At 38.8% G+C, this 18,359-nt stretch overlaps 2 protein-coding genes across 4 annotated transcripts in view; both read right to left on the bottom strand.

Annotated features, from left to right (window-relative positions):
* Positions 1 to 2,004, bottom strand: part of DIP2B (disco interacting protein 2 homolog B) — a 207,469-nt gene extending 205,465 nt beyond the window's left edge. The window contains exon 1 of one of the 2 annotated variants that reach the window (XM_039352035.1): positions 1,634 to 2,004. In XM_039352035.1, the coding sequence (XP_039207969.1) occupies positions 1,634 to 1,736 (103 nt within the window). In that variant the 5' untranslated portion in view covers positions 1,737 to 2,004. The remainder of the gene's footprint in view (positions 1 to 1,633) is intronic. The other variant, XM_039352032.1, reaches the window with a different exon arrangement.
* A 6,244-nt stretch (positions 2,005 to 8,248) lies between these two features.
* Positions 8,249 to 18,359, bottom strand: part of LARP4 (La ribonucleoprotein 4) — a 42,025-nt gene continuing 31,914 nt past the window's right edge. For both annotated transcript variants that reach the window (XM_039352037.1, XM_039352036.1), the window contains 4 exons: positions 16,055 to 16,213; positions 14,469 to 14,587; positions 13,871 to 14,039; positions 8,249 to 13,054 (listed from right to left, as the gene is read on the bottom strand). In XM_039352037.1, coding sequence (XP_039207971.1) covers positions 12,713 to 13,054; positions 13,871 to 14,039; positions 14,469 to 14,587; positions 16,055 to 16,213 — 789 coding nt within the window. In that variant the 3' untranslated portion in view covers positions 8,249 to 12,712. The remainder of the gene's footprint in view (positions 13,055 to 13,870; positions 14,040 to 14,468; positions 14,588 to 16,054; positions 16,214 to 18,359) is intronic.

Raw genomic sequence — 18,359 nt, forward strand, 5'->3', positions numbered from 1 at the left:
ATTCTTCTGCACAAAATTATTTGCACTTATTATGCAAAAATGTAGATTCTTATAGTTTTTGTGTTGAACCTGCAGATTATATGCATCACTGGTGTGGTCAGATGTATACAAGTGGAATGAATGGGAGGAATGGAAAGAATGTGACCTGGTTCTCTCAGTGACTGTTACATCCTCAACCATCATATTCTGCCTAAGCATTTCTCTAAATTATGATGCAGAAGTGATGGGTCAAGAGTCTTCTTTAAAGGATGGATTCAGAAGAAAGCTTAATTAGTCAAGCAATACCTCCAAAGACTTTGCCTAGCAATTATAAACTATTAACAAATAGAAGAAAAAAAAACCTAACTCTAGAGGGACATGGTCATATGGGGGGAAAAAATTCATTTTATTGATACTGTACTTCTAAAACTAAACCTCAAAACTTGGCTGAACCCTTTTCTACAGAGAGAGATACTAAACACCCCAAATTAGAAGAGTTATGATTAATGATTCTGTCTGTGCAGAAAAAAAAAAGATCTATGATTTGGTGGTTTCAGGTATGTTCCATATAAAATGCTGATGCTCTGTCTATGATGATCACAGCACTGGATCTATTTTTACAACAGTGACAAAAATGGACAGATACATGATTGCAATGGCACATTTGTGCACAGAATGAGACTAGTGTTCTGATAATTGCTTCAGAAGGATTCCAAGTAAAACCTTGGGGATTCACAGGAACCTCTGGTTCAGATCTGTTTCTTGGCCTTTTTATATAGGCCAGCAGTGTTATTGCAGTGAACATTATACTGAATAGATAACTATGACCTCTATTTTAATAGAAGTTTTCATGCAAAAATAAGGAGCACATATGCACCTTGAATCGTGCTACAGTAATATCAAAAAACATCAGATCCATGACAGTTAATGGAGATAGAAGTCAACTGTGATTTAACCATGGCCTTCAATGCATCCTACATAAAAATTCATAGGGATGTGTATGAATCTAAATTTCACCACACTGCTCCCCAAAACCCATTTACAGCAACAGCAAAGTATTTGTTTAGTAACATTCTACCCCTGACTGTAGATTGTGGGAGTTATGTTACAATGCAGGTCGAAAGTCACAATTAAGTCACAAACTGAGGGAAAAGGGAAATTGTAAAAAAAAAAAAAAAAAGGAAATCTCATCTATGCAGCCACAGAAAGAAAAAGAGGAAATTACGTCTCTGTGGAAGAGAAGGAAAAAATAAACTGAAAACATTTGTGTGGGTGTGTGCAGAAGTGTGCGTATGCACAGGCGGCTGAATTTATTTTAGTCAACCTTAAAATAAAAATTTTAAAAACCCAAAATGACCTAATCTGTTTTATCCAGCTTTCATGCAGACACTCGTAGCAAGATCCATGCTAACCCTAAAGGAAAATGTAAACGCCACCATCAGGGAACAGACTACAGAGCGCACGTTGGGGGAGAAGAGGTACGGGTCTTTTCTTCTTATTTCCCCCATTTGTCTCCACCACCACCCCAGCAAAGAAAATCAATTCAACTGGGAAGCCCATGGGAGAAATATGTTCCCTGTTCTCCACAGTCGGAGAAATGGAAGGCTGCCAATAATCTGGTTTCCGCCCTAGAGAAGAGAAAAGGGGGGCTCACCTTCCGAGAGCTCCAGTTCCAGCTCCGCAAGCTGCTCACGGACCTCTCGGGGCAAACCGACCGGAGGAGAAACAGCGCCGTTACCGCCCGGCGGCTCAGCCATGATGGGAAGCGATAAGTGCCCGACTTCGGCGAGGGCGACTTCTCTTCTTTCCCCTTTTCAGCGCCGGCAGCTCCGGGTCTTGCCGTGCCAAACAGAGGCGGCAACGAGACCCGCTACCGTGGCCATAATCCGACTCTCCTTGAGCCTCGCCGCCACCACCCTCCTCCTTCTCCGTCTCCTTCTCCTCTCAGCCGCGTTGAAGGAGCCCGGCTAAGTCACATGAGAGAGGCGGGCAGGCCCAGCCCAAGCGACAGCCTTCCTCCTTCTCCCCACAAGAGGACGAGGGAAGCGCCGCCCCGGGCAGGGCAGGTCCAGCGCTGGGAAAGGCTGGGCCTGTGCCGTGGGCGTCCTCTACCGGCTTTCTCCCACAAGCTGCCTGCCCCTTCGAACTGCCGCCGGCCGTACGAGGCCGGGCGAGGCGGTGGCGTGTGGGGCCGCTCCTGGTTCCCTCCAGGCGCAATTGCGTTTCACTCGAGGATGGATTTCGTGATTTACTCCAATTTCTGCATTACCTAGAAAAGTGATCAGCTTAGCTAATGGTTGCAGTGCTTCATGCAAACGGAGCCAAAGAGAATGGCGGACTGCATAACATTGCAGCAAGCTATGGCTTATTTTTACAGTTACCTTTATGTTGTATCTTTAGTACAGGTAGTCCTCAACTTATGGCCACAACCGAACCCCAAATTTCTTTTGTTGTGAGACATTCTTAAGTGTGTTTTGCCCCATTTTACGACCTTTCTTGCCACAGTTGTTAAGTGAATCACTGCAGTAGTTAGTAACACAACTGTAAAGTGAATCTGGTTTCCTGATTGACTTTGCTTGTCAGAAGGTCGCAAAAGGTGATCACGTGACCTTGGGACACTGCAACCGTCATAAATATGAGCCAGTTGCCAAGCATCTGAATTTTTATCACATGAACGTGGGGCTGCTGTAAAGGTCGTTACTGAAAAACAGTCATAAGTCACTTTTTCAGTGCCATTCTAACTTTGAATTCCCAAAACCACCAAATATTCTTTCTTCTTCCAGGCTTTTATCATTTTGATTGCTTTCTTCTGGAAGGTACCAATTTGCCAATGTCTATCTGAAAATGTGGTGCTCAGAAATGGATGAAATATTTTTGGATTGGTCTGACAAATGCATAGTGGAACAATTACCGTAAATGCCGGCATACAAGGCGACCCGGCGTATAAGACGACCCCCATCTTTATAGCCGGGCCGCATTCCTAGAACATCGTCTTATACGCCGGAAACTACCAGTATTTCTGGCGTATAAGACGACTCAGCGTATAAGACGACCCCCGTCTTTGGTGCGGATTTCAGCGCTCGTGGAAGTCGCCTTATACGCCGACATTTACGGTACTTCTCTTAATTGTTACACTATATTTTGGTTGATACATTTGGAGTTTTTAGCTGAAGTGTGAAGTGTGTTGGTTCAAGGCATCCAGATCCTTTTCACAAGCCTGGCTTCCTAATAGGATTAGTCTCACTGCCCCAATTTTATATTCATGCCTTTGTTTTTTCCCCCTGCTTTGAAATTAACATTGAAATTCTTGCTAGAAGAATGATCATTCCAGTTTATCCAGACCTTGCTGAATCCTGATACTGACTTTTAAGATGTTTGCTATTCTATTCATCTTTGTGTCATCTGCAAATGTGATACAGGTAGGTGGTAAATAGTGCAAGTGTGAATTGTAATTTGATACCAGGCTGTGTATCAAATTACCCAAAACTTAATTAACTCGTAATTAGCATATGCACAATTGAGGCTAGTGCATGTGCAGTTAGTTGGAATTTTATATACTGTTAATCTTTGTATGTGCAAAATGGAGAAATGGTAGATTTCATCAGAGGAAAACAATGTAAAAGTGTAAGCTTTAAAAAGAAGAGGCCCAGTATTGCATTTGTGCAAAAATGCAAAAAAAGTGCAAAAAACATAAACATGTCATAGCAATGTTAAACTAGTACGAGATGTTAGAATATCTGAATTTTCTGCAAATTTTTTTTATGTTTTTATTTTGCTTTCTGTAACTGTGACTTTGTTAACCATAGATGTAAATTATAAATACATAGCTAGTCCTTGCTTACTGACCATTCATTCAATGACTGTTTATAACAGCACTGAACAAAAGGATCTACGACTGATCCCCAAAGTTATAGCCTCATAGTCATGTGATCAAAGCTTAAGTGCTTGGTAGCCCACCCACACTTACAACCATAAGGATGTTTCAACTCCCCCACTCATTTCCCCCTCCTTTTAATACTTGGCACTCCACAGCCCTTTTTCCTAGTTGTCCATATTTATAAAAGTCATTTATAAATATGTCGAACAGTATAGGAAGTAGAGTAAAACCTTGCAATATATTTCTCAACACTGTCCAGCTTGATGTGGAACTGACATTAATTGGGTATGATTGCTCACCCAAGCCCACATCCAATGGTAGCATAATTTAGTGCACATGTTGTCATTGTGTATATTAGAATCTCATGGGTAATATCATTGATTGTTGCTAAAGTTCAACTACACTATTCTTGTTGCATTCCCTTGATTAACTTGTATTCCCTTGGTAACAAGCTGGTCACTTTGTCACAGTGACTTATTCTTGATAAACTCATGGTAAAGTCATGCAATCATTTATAAATGCTCACAGAACCATGCTTAATCATCTCTTCCAGAGTGTTGTATGGCATTGATGTCAGACTGATGAGTCTATAGTCTGGGTTCTCTTTTTCTCCCTTTTTGAAGATAGAAATATTATTTGTTGTCCTCTAATCCTTGGGCACTATTTCTATCCTCCAAGACTGTTCAAAGAGAGGGACTTCCAAAGGGACTTCCAGAAGATTCTTCAAGCTCTCATATGTAATTGGTCTGGTCGTGCAAATGTGGTAGTTCGGAACACCGTTACTTAAGATGGGTTGCCTGTCCTTTTATCTTATCAGTTGCTCTGCTTAAAATGATGGTATTTGTCTTTGGCAGGAGAAAACTGAAACAAAATAGGAGTATCTCTTAATAGCAATTGCACTTATATACCGTTTCATAGTGCTTTACAGCAGGGCTTTTCAACCTTTTCACCCATTGTACCACTTTCAGGATATGGCAACATCCGAATACCACCAGTGGCCTAGCAAGGTGTCAAAAACTTGATGACCAAAAAAAAAAAAAAAAAAAAGGAAAAAAGTGATAAAGTACAGGTAGTCCTTGACTTACAACAGTTCGCTTAGTAACTGTTCGAAGTTACAATATCACTGAAAAAAGTGCCCCCCAAGCCACAGCCGAGCAAGACACCTGCCTGCCCGCCTGGTGGCGCTCTTCCTCCTGTCCAAGGTTTTCATTATTGTGAGCATTTCTGTTGAGGATTGGCAGCAGGGGTGGGGTGGGGGGTGTTTGGTTTTTATTCCCCCCCATCTGCTGGGTGGTTGCAGCAGGTGGTTGCAGCAGGTTTTGGTCACTTCACATGAACCCGGGACACTGTGACCGTCATAAATATGAATCAGTTGCCAAGCATTTGAATGTAAATCACAAGACCCTGGAGAGGCTGCAACATTCCAGCTGATCGGCGCTTCTTCTAGGCTCAGAAGCGCCAAGATCAGTGCTGCTTTCCAGTTGGAGCCTGGCGTTGATCCTGGTGCTTCTGCTGAGCCCTGACAGCCCTGCAGCTCCAGCCATCTCTCACTCAGGCTTGTGCGGTGCTGCCACCAGTTCAGCTCATTCCCCTCCCCCGCTACCACTTTTCTAGGATGGTGGCGTACCACCTGCCTGGTGCCAATGTACCACAGGTGGTACCCGTACCACTGGTTGAAAAGCCCTGCTTTACAGCACTGAGTGATTTACAAATGTCAGCCTATTGCCCCCAACAATCTGGGTCCTTATTTTGCTAACCTTGGAAGGATGGAAGGCTGTGTCAAGCTTGAGCCGGTGAGGATTGAACTCCTGGCTGTGGACAGGCTTAGCCTGCAATACTGCATTCTAACCACTGCGCCACCAGGGCTCCTATATTGAATGTGTTCGCTATCTGGATTATATATTTATTAAAATAATAACTTTGGGGTATAAATAAATATTAAAGAACTTGTTATAATACATATATCCATTGCTTCTTTCCTGTCTTCAGGTGCTTTGGAGAATAGCCTGCCTCCCTCCTCTTTGCGGCAACCCCTGATATTGGAACAGTGCTATCATGTCACCCCTGGTCCTTTTTTTCATTAAACTAGACATACCCAATTCCAGAAACCATTCCTTATATGTTTTAGCCTCCAATCCCCTGATCATCTTTATTGCTAGACTCACAACATCTTTTTTACATTGTGGTGACCAAAACTGGATGCAGTATTCCAAATGTGGCCTTACCAAGTCATTACAAAGTGATATTAACATTTCATATGATCTTGATCCTATCCCTTTGTTAATGCAGCCTAGAACTGTGTTGACTTTTTTTGGTAGCTGCTGGCTCATATTTAACTAAGCGTCCATTACAACTCCAAGAAAGACATGAAAGAAAGATGGAAAAGGAAAGAAAGACGTAAAAGGAGCCAAGAGCATCCTCCCAAACTGGCTCCACATACAGAAGGGCCACCATGTTTTAAAGAACTATACAATGTTAAAAAGAATATGAGCAATCAGTAGCAAAAATCACTAAAATATGGCTGCTCCCAATTAATTCAGGTACTACAAAGATAGCCATATTCTCAATCTCCCCTGCTTTTGTTATTTTATTTATTTAATTACTGGCTTAGTCATCAACTCAGAGCAGCTGGCTTCCATATGCAAACGTGACTAAAACAATAATCCATAAACTATAGGTAATAAAATAGTCTTATGCCTTTTGTAAAAAATTCTGGGCTAGAGTGACCAAATTTGCAGAGCACTAATTCATGGCTAATTGAAACTCTATTTATTGAATTAATGAAATTTCCTGATTTCATAAAATGCAGAGCTATAACTAGCTAACTGTATTTTAGATTATGCAAGCTCAGCCATTATGCAAATCAGGCTATGTGTTGTTCAACAAAACACAGCTTTACAATATCCAAAGTATGTTTGTTCTCTGCTGAATAGCTTATTCATTACCGAGAACAATAAAGTGTGTTAAAACTAGAGGTTGGATAGGAAGAATTTCAAGAAAATCTGTCTTTAGTCCTTTATTGCTCTTTTGTGCCTTTTCCAATTTATCTATAAACTAGAGTATTTCTTCCAAACAACTTTCCCCTTTACTTTTAAATCCATACAATCTTTCAGCTTCCTCCCCCCCATATGATTATTGTTCTAGAGAAGAATAAAGAAGTTAAGGATTCTGTCTAAATGCATTCTTAACTCCTAAACCAGGTTTTGCCCTTTTGGCCTTATTCTCAGCAGTATCTAGCCAATTTATCTGAATTTAGAAGCTGAAGGTCAGGCCTCATTAATCCTTGGATAAGAAACCACCCAGGAATTCCAGGCCTGAACTGAAAAATATAAAGATAACCAGGAAGAAGGCAATAGCAAGCTGCATTGTTGCAAAAAAAAAGTAATATTTCTTTGCATATTTCCTTTTTTCTGCTCTTAGTCAATCCCCCTTGATTTTGTTTTAAGTAATAAATCTGGAAGAGTTCTGGGAGTGGTCCTTGGTGCTCTTTGAGCTCACTTGTTTTCTTGCAGACGTTTTATTACCCTAACTAGGTAACATCATCAGTGCTAGTAAGGAGTGCTGTTTGCTGTCGGTTTATATTCTGGTGTCTTGCCTGTCTGGGTCGGTGAGGGCGGTCTTAGGGATTCTTTGGTCGGGCTGTTTACTAATGGCTCTTTGGCAATTTCTTGATTGAAGGTCTGAAGGTGATGTTGGAGTTAATTTATGCTGATTAGAGTTCTGGAAATTGTATTTCTCCTGAAGAAAAATAAAAACAAAGAAATCCCTGTAATACACAGACCATACTATGTATTAATGGATCTGGATCATTATCATCTGAATGGAATTTAGATTTTCTCTTGCAACAGAGTAACAGAATGGAGCATTTTTGAGCCCATCATCTAGCTCTGAGGTCTGCATCACAAAGGAACAAATGTGCTCTGGGCCATCTCTTCCCAACACACATTCTCTTTTTAAAATTATTTCTTTCCAGAAATGGCAGAATCCCATTTCCACTTCTGGCTTCAAATGGAATCTAGGAACAATGTACTGGAGAAAAAATGGCAAAAATGGGTCTTTACTACCAGTTAGGATTGCAGGCTAATGCAAGCAAAGTTAAAGGCATTTAAAACACACACATTTATATAGAAAAAGTATCTAATGGGTTCCATATCGTTAATTCCTGGAGAGACCACAGACCTTTTAAATGACCTTAAATCTACAGACTGACTTTTCAAAAGGTTTTAACTCACATATGGAAACCAATATGCAAATAAAAGAAATTGTCTATCTTATTTTCATTGACAAATTTCATGGATTTTTTTCACTAATCAATCTGTTTCCTCACCTCCCAGTTTTAGATTTCCTCTTACTATTTCTTTATTATACCAAATAACATTCAGACAAAGTTTGTTTTTTTTAAGGTGGCTTTTATTATTTCCTTCTAACTGTTATTTCAATTTCCCATAGCACCTTGGCAATGTCAAAAACAAATACAAATACATGTATAATCTTAACAATTAAGCATGAACCTACTTTACACAATTTCTTGGATTAGACAGCTTTGACAACAGGAATAAACCAAACTGATAATAGATAAGCCAAATAATTGAGATATATATGAAGCTATCACTCTGATAAGTGAGACTAGATGTGTCACAGAAGTCAAAATTTTGGGGGGAACGATATAGCTAATTAGTTTGTTTTATTAAAACAGAAGCCACTTGCACACCAACACTTATATTTGAAATTTCTTTGAGGGAAATTTTATCCATAACTGATTTTTTTTAAAAAAAGTCATTAAATAAAAGTGTTGAAGTTGTTAACAGGTTAGTTCAGAGGCTGATTAATTCCTATACTAAATCTTAAGTCTACATTAATACACTCATTCCCATCTCTTCAAGAGTCCAGGGCTGAAGATGCAAATAACCTTCATCCAAAGAACAACAACAACAAAAAAAAAAATATCCGGGGGAGGGGGGAATCAGAGGTACCATCCTAAAGAAAGCCAACACTATATAATAGATTATCTCTCACATACACACAAGAGCATGATAGATCATTACAACTGATGGTGATCTTATGTTTCAGAAGAAAATATCAAAAGTTAAAAGAAAAACCTATTGCATATTTCTTGTAATCAATAGTTTACAAAAGTTTAAGCAATCCCCACCCCGAAGTGCATTTCTGTTGCATTTTATCAGTATACAATGTTGCATTTTATAAATTTAAAATAATCTGTACACATGTAGCAGGAATTTTTACCGAAGTGAATGTTCACTCAATGACAATAAAAATAGTGGATATATTCAGACATTTAGCTGATACTGACGAAGTAATAAGGCCATAGCTATTTAAATTATAGTAAAGCATTGCTTAAGTCACTTAATTGCTACTGATTTTCCCATATCTTCAGGTCAATAAGATTTCAATTTTAATCTGTTAAAAGAGCATCACAACTTCCCAAGCTATTTTGGAAAAAAAAAGAAGAGATAACAAATAGAAATACAAATTTCACACATAGAGAATCTTCTTTTCCCTTTTAGAGAAGTACAATACCTTGGCTCAGAATTATTGACTAAAACTAAAGAATGTGTAAAAACTCAAAATTTCCTGCTAATGAAGATCTCCTTTCATAAGTTCAGGAAACAAAGGTCATTGTGATCTTTATCATCTTGCATATTATTATATTTCATCAAAAGTTTAAGGGTAAAAGGCATGTACGTCCAATTATGACTTATTAAAAGGGAAATACAACTGTTCTCTTAGTTTATAGTTTTGGCATTGATGCTCTATGAAATGAAATATCAGCTACATCTCTGTTGCTCCAATATTTACAATGAAAATGCTCTTTTTATTACATTTACCAACATAAATCATACCGGCAATGTCATTTACATTCAACCATTGCTGAGACAGAAGATAATGATTTACAAGTTGGTCAATATATCAACTCAGTTTTAACGATGATTTGCTCATTTACATTTAATGCACAGCTATGCAGAAAACAAACACTACCAATATTGCACATCCTTACAGCAAGATAGTAAAATTGCCCTGACATTGAATCTAAAAACCTATTGTGTCTCATTTCTAAAGTAATATGGGAAGACTGATGAAAATCCAATACACTTTTTGAGAATGAAGAATAATGATTAGCCCAGATACCTTTGTCACTCAAATGTAATTGCAAGTTAACAGCACATAGCATATGGTTCTTCTTTTTTTTTTTTTTTACTTCATCATTCTATCTAACTTTACAGATTTAGGTATTTATTGTAACAAAATACAAAGGGATATTGGATGAGAATGGAGTAGATGTTAACTGAGGAAACGCTTATCAAACACTTCAGTTTTAGAAATCCCTCCAAGGTATTAATCTGACATTGGAAAAGCTGCTTTTACACACTTTACACATACATTGCACAAGAGCCACTTGTGTGGGGAAAGCACACATGCACAGATATAAGCTTCAGGATGTACAACACATCCTTTCCCTCAATCAATTTTTTCCCTCACAAGAAAATGTCTGTGAGCTATATTTGCTTCAATATCCAGTAACGAAAAGAGTTACATTTTGTTGATCTGTCTTTGAATACTAGATTCCATTCCAAACAGAGTTAGATTTCACATCCTTGCATTGCCAAGTAACTTTTAAAGTAGCATCTTCCCACAGAATTGCATTCTTCTTGAAGAGGAAGCATTTTTAAATAATTCCTAGCAACTGTTAATTCAAATCCATCTTTAGTTTGCAATGACACAGTGCTTTATCTATCCTAAAAATAACCACAGTATAGCAGTTCAACCTTTTTTCCATTTCAAGTGCAATAATCAGAATTATGGGTCTTTTAAAATGAAGTATTTATACATTTTTCAGAATTCCTAACATTTTAAGTACTTCACCTTTTGTGTCATATCCAGCAAAAATAGCATTATGAGTAAACCAAAGTGGGTTTGTACTTAAGAGACGTGATCAATTATTTGCTTTAATGTAAAAACTGCCAAGGCCAGCAGTTACTTCAAAATGAGAAATGATTAATAACATGCACAGAAAAAGAATATCAACTGCCTAAGTACATTTATATTTCTCAATCTAATAAAAAAAGTGATTGCCAAGCTGAATAAGTTAGAGAAATGACAAATCTGAATATATATATATATATATATATATATATATATATATATATATATATATGAATGATATGCGTGTTCTCAAAGCCATTGATAGAGAATGCCTACAGAATAAGAAACTGCTGAAACTTTTCTGGCTAAGACAAATCAGAAGATTACCATTTTCACAGTTAATTATTTATCTGCCACTGACATTTTAAAATTATCACTAACATACACAATCTAAAAATGCATGGTGGTATCTCACAACTGAGTTTTCCAGTGTTTACAACTAATGTCTTTAAATTTGTATATTTTGCTACCAACTAAAGAATCCAATATACTTTCCCCTAATACTTTAATACAGAACTTTGAACTCTAGCATGCTGATTTTGCAAGATTAGCCTGTTGTAATTGTCCTAGTTCTTTTCTTAAGTTCTATAATTATCAGCTTGTAAACCACACTGCTTGTTGCACAAGGTTATTCTAATTAACATAAATCTATCCTAATATTCTTGCCAATATTCTCCAAAGTAAGTTAATTTTCACTTATCAGCTCCATCAAACAAGGAAACTTATGAATCCTTGTTTTTAGTCTCTCCATTAAATAAAACCTGATTTCTGGTATAGTTTGAAATTCCTCCAAGTAGAAAAAGTGTTTTCAGTATATCAAAGAATGGCCCCAGCGAGGCCCCTCTATTTGTTAAAGTGAAGTCAGACCCCCAAACTTGTCTTGCCTCTTTCTAGAGTACGGGTGTCAAACTGGATCGCATCACATGACGTATTGTGATGGTTTTTTGCTTTTGCGGAGCCGGGGTGGGTGTGGCCTGCGCATCCGACCCGCAAGCCGACAGTTTGACACCCCTGTTCCAGAGAATTGAGAATATTAAAGAGCTGAAAATCTCAATTCAATGCACCAATGTAATGTTTATTATGCAATTTCACATTCCCTATTTTTAGTTCTGCATTAGTGTCAGAATAACTACATTCCAGCTAGATGTGCTTAATTCTGTAATAAAGGATAAGAAAAAATATTGAAGCAGAGGAAAAAATAAAACAATGCTATCCCTAATTAGAAAAAATACTGGAACAAATTAAAATCTTGCCCACTATTTCTTGTTTACTAATCTTGCTGTTTGCATACTCCAGAATAAAATCATAGTTTTATAAGCTGACCAAAATTAGTTAAGTCAAAGACTATTATTTCCAAAACACAAAATTCTACAGTAGTACAATCAATTATTATCAGTGACAAAATCATGACATAACAGGTAATATGGCTACACTCATTCATACTGACCAAGCATGTTAGTTTTGGGGCTAAATTGTAATGCAAGGCCATTAATGGCATACATGTCATCTTACAAGCCATACCTTAAATAGATTTTTAGAAGTAATTTATAACTTTTACAGTTTTTTCCAAAAAAAATATTTGCCCCCTCTTCAAGTAAGAAACATGCTAATATGTGTATTTGTTCCTCATCTTTAATAAGCTAGTTCTTAATGCAAAAATCTAATTCAAACAGGAAATTAAAAACAGAAAGTTACAAAAATTATAATCTTTATCATATTTATATTGATTCTATTTCTCCAGCATTTTGTATCACTTCGAGATGAATATTGGGATCCCTTTAAGCTCTCTCACATTGCAAACCCTGTGCTCTTGAATTTATTGTCCACTTTCCCTATATTTATATTTCTCTTGAGCTGGCCAGTTTCTCCTCTACTGCTCTTTAGTTCACAGTTCTGATTAAATAAAAAGTTTGATCAATTTTCCTTTGGTGATCGCGGTGGCATATACTGTTCCTTGCCAACTCGCCGAGGCGCTCCCTGAGGAGAAGACCTACGTCCACACTGGCGCCTCTGTTCCCTGATTTTTCCTGCAGCTCCTTTGGGAGGCCCATTGCCTCTGAAAACAGCCAAGTCATTCATCCGTCCTTCAGACTTTTCATGTGCCTTCTCTCCAGCCTTCTCATGGGTGCCATTTTCTTCTGTTTTGGCAGGAGAGGTTACATTAGAGCGCAGCTCCCTAAGTGGCTGAGCAGGAAGAGACGGTACTTCTTTTGGAGGTTTCTGACAGACCTCAGCATAACTGAGCTTCCGGGGTTCCTTACCGAAAGAAAAAGGCTTTAGTATGCCTCTAATATAACAAAATGCTAGTGACAATTTAAAATTAAAGCTATATTTAGCAATTGTATATACAGGTAGTCCTTAATCTACAACTAGTTGCTTACCAACTGTTTGAAGTTATGACGGATCCTGAAAAAGCTACTTACAACCTAATTTTGAAGTTATAGTTCCCGCAGCAACCCTGCAGTCATGTGAACAACATTCAGGCAGATTCACTGTGACCGACCATAGGAACTATAGCCCAATCTCCCTCCTCATCCTGCCATGCTTGCTTCCTCAACCTGACCCCCACACCCTCCTCCCCAGCCCCATCACCTGGTCCTTTACCTTTTAGTGTAGATCTTCTGCAAGAATCCTTGCTACAGGATGGAGTACCGTGAGATAGGAAAGTAGGCCGAGGGCCTGAAGGCACCTCGAGGGATGGGCAGAGGAGCACAGGACCTTGAAAAGCTTAGGGCAGGCAGGTCTAGGATAGGCTTTTGCTTTGCCCACCCCTAAGGCTCCCTGTTTTCCACTTAATGATTGTATTTGGGAGAGATGGGATGGTGATCATTAAGCAAGGAAAGCACATAGACACCTTGCTTAACAACCGTCAGGACTTGCAGGTGTAATAGGCAGACTCGATGATTACAGTCATAGGTCAAGGACTACCTGTATTTGTTCTTCTCCACTTTCATCCAAATGAGTCTGATGTTTTTATTTTAAGATTTTTTTAAGGTTAAATTGTGTACTTCTATTATATCTGGAAGGTAGTTTACTAAAACTATCCAAAAATGACTGAAAGCAGTACCTTACCTGTATCATTACAACAGGCATTGTGTTTGCATTGGTTGTGGATGAAGTGGTATTTGTCCTTGGTGATTTTACAGTACTGGGGGGGCATACAGATGAAGGTGGAGAAGTCTGACTTGCAGCCTCCTTGTGCACATGAACCTCTTCTAGTTTCTTCTCTTGCTGAGTGGCACTAGAAAATCCATTAACAGAATTGTGTGACTTCTTGCAGATTCAAAACTTTTTTTAAAAAAAAATCATAAATGAATTGTTTTGAAGCACAGAGACATTTTCTAACAGGTTAATTTTCTGTTTTGGAAATAATTGTTTAGATACATAACATTTTCAAACAGATTAATTTTCCGCTTTGGAAATAAAAGCAACTATGACTTCTCTTGTTCATGTTTTCAATGTTGGTTGATTAAGACAGCTACCTTAATCAACATTTTTCAAAAGGAACCAAACTTGTATAGTATTTTACGCTTGGGGTTTATGTTAGGAGAAAAAAAACTGTTACCAATTTTGCTGGTTTTAGAACTAAAACATACAAAAATGTATTTGTGCTTCTCTTGCCATATAAAATAATTGGTAATACTTGTAATTGGAAGATCAATCTCCATACCTTAATCCAGGAAGATCAATCCCATAGGGAGAACTGGCATTCGTGACAGACTGAACAACACTTTGGCCCTGCTCTTCCTGAGTGGATGTTAGACAACTAACTGTCAAATCTTTGTTTTCCTAAATAGAGCAAAAGGGGGAAAAAGAATATCTGTAAAAGTACAAGTTAAGACTAAACCTGTGTGAATTATTATTACAGAAAAGAAAAATTAGATATCATATAGGCTAAAAACTACCTCACAGCATTGAGATCAAGGATAGACAACTTATTGATTGCCAGAATAGCAAGGATCAAAGTGGGCAGTGCAATAACAAAAAGAGGAATAAATCACAAATATGAACAAGGCTCAATCCAAAAACGTTAAAAAAGGGCAAGGGGTTCCATCAACCCTATCATAAGGCCTAGCGCAGCTTCATCTAAGATTGAAGATAGAAAGCAATGGGATTGGGGGAATGAGCTGCTGTTGATTGATTCAATAGTAACAATTCCCACCTCCCCCCCTTCTGCACCTGCCGGCCCTCTCCAAGTGTTTTTGGTTTAAATGTTTGTTTTTAACTTTTCATGTTTTAAGAGTTTATATAACTGTAAGCCGCCAAAAGTTACCCTACGGTAAGATGAGTGGCCATAAATTAGATAGACAGACAGACAGGCAGGTCTCTAATATTCATAGCCACTCAGTCTTGGTAAGCTGTATCAGAGTTGGTTTCCTCCTATTCAGACCAACACAGCTTCCAGCACTAGGACAGAATCTGCAAAAATGGAGCCTGTTCTTGTGGTGTTCGAAAGCCTCATCTCCAACCTTCCCATGTTTTGAAGAAAGGCTTCTGAAGCACAAGAGGAATGGTGTCCACTTAGAGAATGATACAAGGTGGCCTTGATAAGAAGGCAGCAGTGTTGCAGTCTCCTGCAGCCACAAGATAGTCATTTGCAAGCTTCACAGCCAACCTCTCACAAGCCAAGTCAATGAGAAAGCCAGGAGTTGGCAAGTCACGCTCATATCTTGTTATGTTCAACACTGGCAGGTAATTTACTTAAGAAATGCATCAGAACAGAAAAGTTTGTGTGCAGTTATGAGATGTTTTCATTTAAACCATGTCACTTAGCAACAAAATTGCAGATCCAAATTGAAATCATTACTATTATTTGTTATTGGGTAGTAGTAGTGTGTGGCTGAAGAAGTGTAAGCCATGTTTTTCAACAATTTTTGTTGGCTGTGAAAAGAGCACCTTGGAATAAAATTTCTTTTTCCTACACTGTACTGATGGCAAGCCCAGAATGTACTAAGGCTTTGATTTCTTGAATTTTACAGTATATATTTATATATAATCTAAGCAAAAAGCAACTTTTGCAAAAGCTATCAGCTTTGCTTTTGTTGCTATGGGGTTTTTATTCATTATATCCACATAATCAGTGTATATAGGAATAGAAATAAAATAAAATGTATTGCTTGAGTTCAAGCAAATGTAGTAGGGATGAATTAAGCATGTTTAACATTGCCAAATAATATAAAGATAAAACAATAACGACATGCAAGATTAAAATTGAGAGAGAGAGAGAGAATATGAAAAAAAAATACAAGGACATACCTTTTCTTTGCTTATTCCTTTAACTATATCTGACATCCTATTCTCCAGAACAGGATCTCCTTGTGTTTTAATCATGCTGCCCGGCAACGGAGGGAAGTTTGAGGCTAGCAAGTCAAACTTTGGCGTCAAAGTCTTGGTTTCAACTGAAGCCTGAGGGCGCTAAAAAAGAGAAGTAGCATATCTATTATTCTCATTCATTTTGTCTGCAAAAATCGGAGAATGCCATTAGCCATTTGTATCCAATTCCAATATTAGGGAGCAATTTAGCATTGGCAATTCTGGAATGGATGAAGATTCAAAAACTGAGTGACTCTAGAAGATTATTTGCTATAGCTCTAGATGAGATTGTGTTTCCCAGAAACAGCTGTTATTCCAATAGGGTATGCACGCCTCTTAATGGAGCAAGTCAAAGCTGCGGTCAGGAAGGCCTTTGCCCAGTTTTGGTGATGCACAGATGCCAACTTTAGAAGAGACAGTGCTGATTAGTCACTCATGGCCTTGGTACTTAAAACTGGATTACTGTAATGCAGTCTACATCGGGCTGTTCTTAAAGGCCACCTAGATTAGAATCTACAATTAGTACAAAATGAAACCACTCTCATATTTACCAGGACAACTCAATATTGACGCATAACACAAATATTCCAACTGCACCCTTTGCCAGTTTGTTTCCAGCTGAGTATAATTTAAGGTGCCGATGATCACCTCTGAAGTCCTACATAGCTTGAGACCTGGCTTTCTTTGAGGTCTCCTTGTGATGGCAGCTCCAGCTAGATTGGAGGGAGGTGGTATGATCATCACAGCATTCCTGCGGTCACATGATCAACATTCAGGTGCTTGGCAACCAGTATTTATGATAGTTGCAACATCCCGGAGTCATATGATTACCATTTGTGACCTACCCAGGGTTTGCTAACAAGCAAAAACAATGGGGAAGCCGGATTTGCTTAATGATCATGGGAAAAAAGGTGGTTACATTTAGTGCAACTCACTTAATGATTGCATCGCTTAGTGATGGAAGTTCCAGTTTCAATTGTGGTTGTAAGTCAAGGACTACATGTATACATGATTCTTACTTCAAGATTACAATCCTAAGGAACCTCTTGTATATTACTTGAACTGAATTATACCAAATTGAGTTCCAATGAAGCTTCTCCCGTGTCTTCCCATTTTATATCTTCTTTAGTTTCTTTATCATCAATATAACAGGTTATATTCCATTGTGCCGTAAAGCATTATGAAGCAGTATAAAAGTCTAAGTGCTATTATTACTAATGTGCCAAATTTATCATTCCAATGACAAATATTCTTTTTTCTTGGCAGATTCTTTTTTCTTTTATTCTCCTAGAGCAGAGCTTTTCAACCGGTGGTACGCCACTGTCCAGGACTCCCCTGCGCAGCCTAGGAGGGACAGTGAGGTTCCTCTGATGGACCATGCCTTGGCACCTACCCCAGTCCCACCCCCCTCCACTAGAGATCCAAGGATCCCTCCTATAGCCCCCCCCACCTCCCACAGCCCTGCAACCTATGCGATGTTGAGCTGGCCATGCCCCCCCCCAGCCATTGACTTCACTTGTCAAAAAGTTGCAAAAGGGGATCACATGACCCTGGAACACTGTGACCATAAGTATAAATCAGTTGCCAAGCATCTGAAGGCAAATCACATGACCCTGGGGATGCTACAACAGTCATAAGTGTGAAAAATGGTCATAAGTCACTTTTTTCAATGCCGTTGTAACTTCGAACAGTCACTAAGAGAACTGTTGTAAGTCAAGGACTACCTGTACTTTATCACTTCCCTCCCCCCCTTTTTTTGATCATCAAGTTTTTAATACCTTGCTAGGTGACTGTTAGTACATGAATACTGCCATATCCTAAAAGTGGTACAATCTGTGAAAAGGCTGAAAAACTGTCCTAGAGAATGTGTCAATTCAGGTGTTCTGATCTGTTCAGAGTCCTACCAAACCATTTCCTCTTCCAGAATACCTGGTTCTAGGAAACTGTCATATCATCTACAGCAGGGCTTTTGAACCAGTGGTACGGGTACCACATGTGGTACATTGGCACCTGGCAGGTAGTACGCGACCAACCTAGAAAAGTGGTAGCGGGGGAGGGGAATGAACTGAACCGGTGGTAGCATCGCACAAGCCTAAGTGACAGACACTGGAGCTGCAAGGCTGTCAGGGCTCAGCGGAAGTGCCAAGATCAGTGTCACTTTCCAGCTGATTGGCGCTTCTTCAGGCTCTCAGGGTTCAGAGGAAGCGCCAGGATCAGCACCAGGCTCCAGCTGGAAAGCAGCACTGAT

This window comes from Crotalus tigris, unplaced genomic scaffold, assembly GCF_016545835.1.
Source record: "Crotalus tigris isolate CLP2741 ecotype Arizona unplaced genomic scaffold, ASM1654583v1 scf7180000018397.643900, whole genome shotgun sequence".
NCBI lineage: Eukaryota > Metazoa > Chordata > Lepidosauria > Squamata > Viperidae > Crotalus > Crotalus tigris.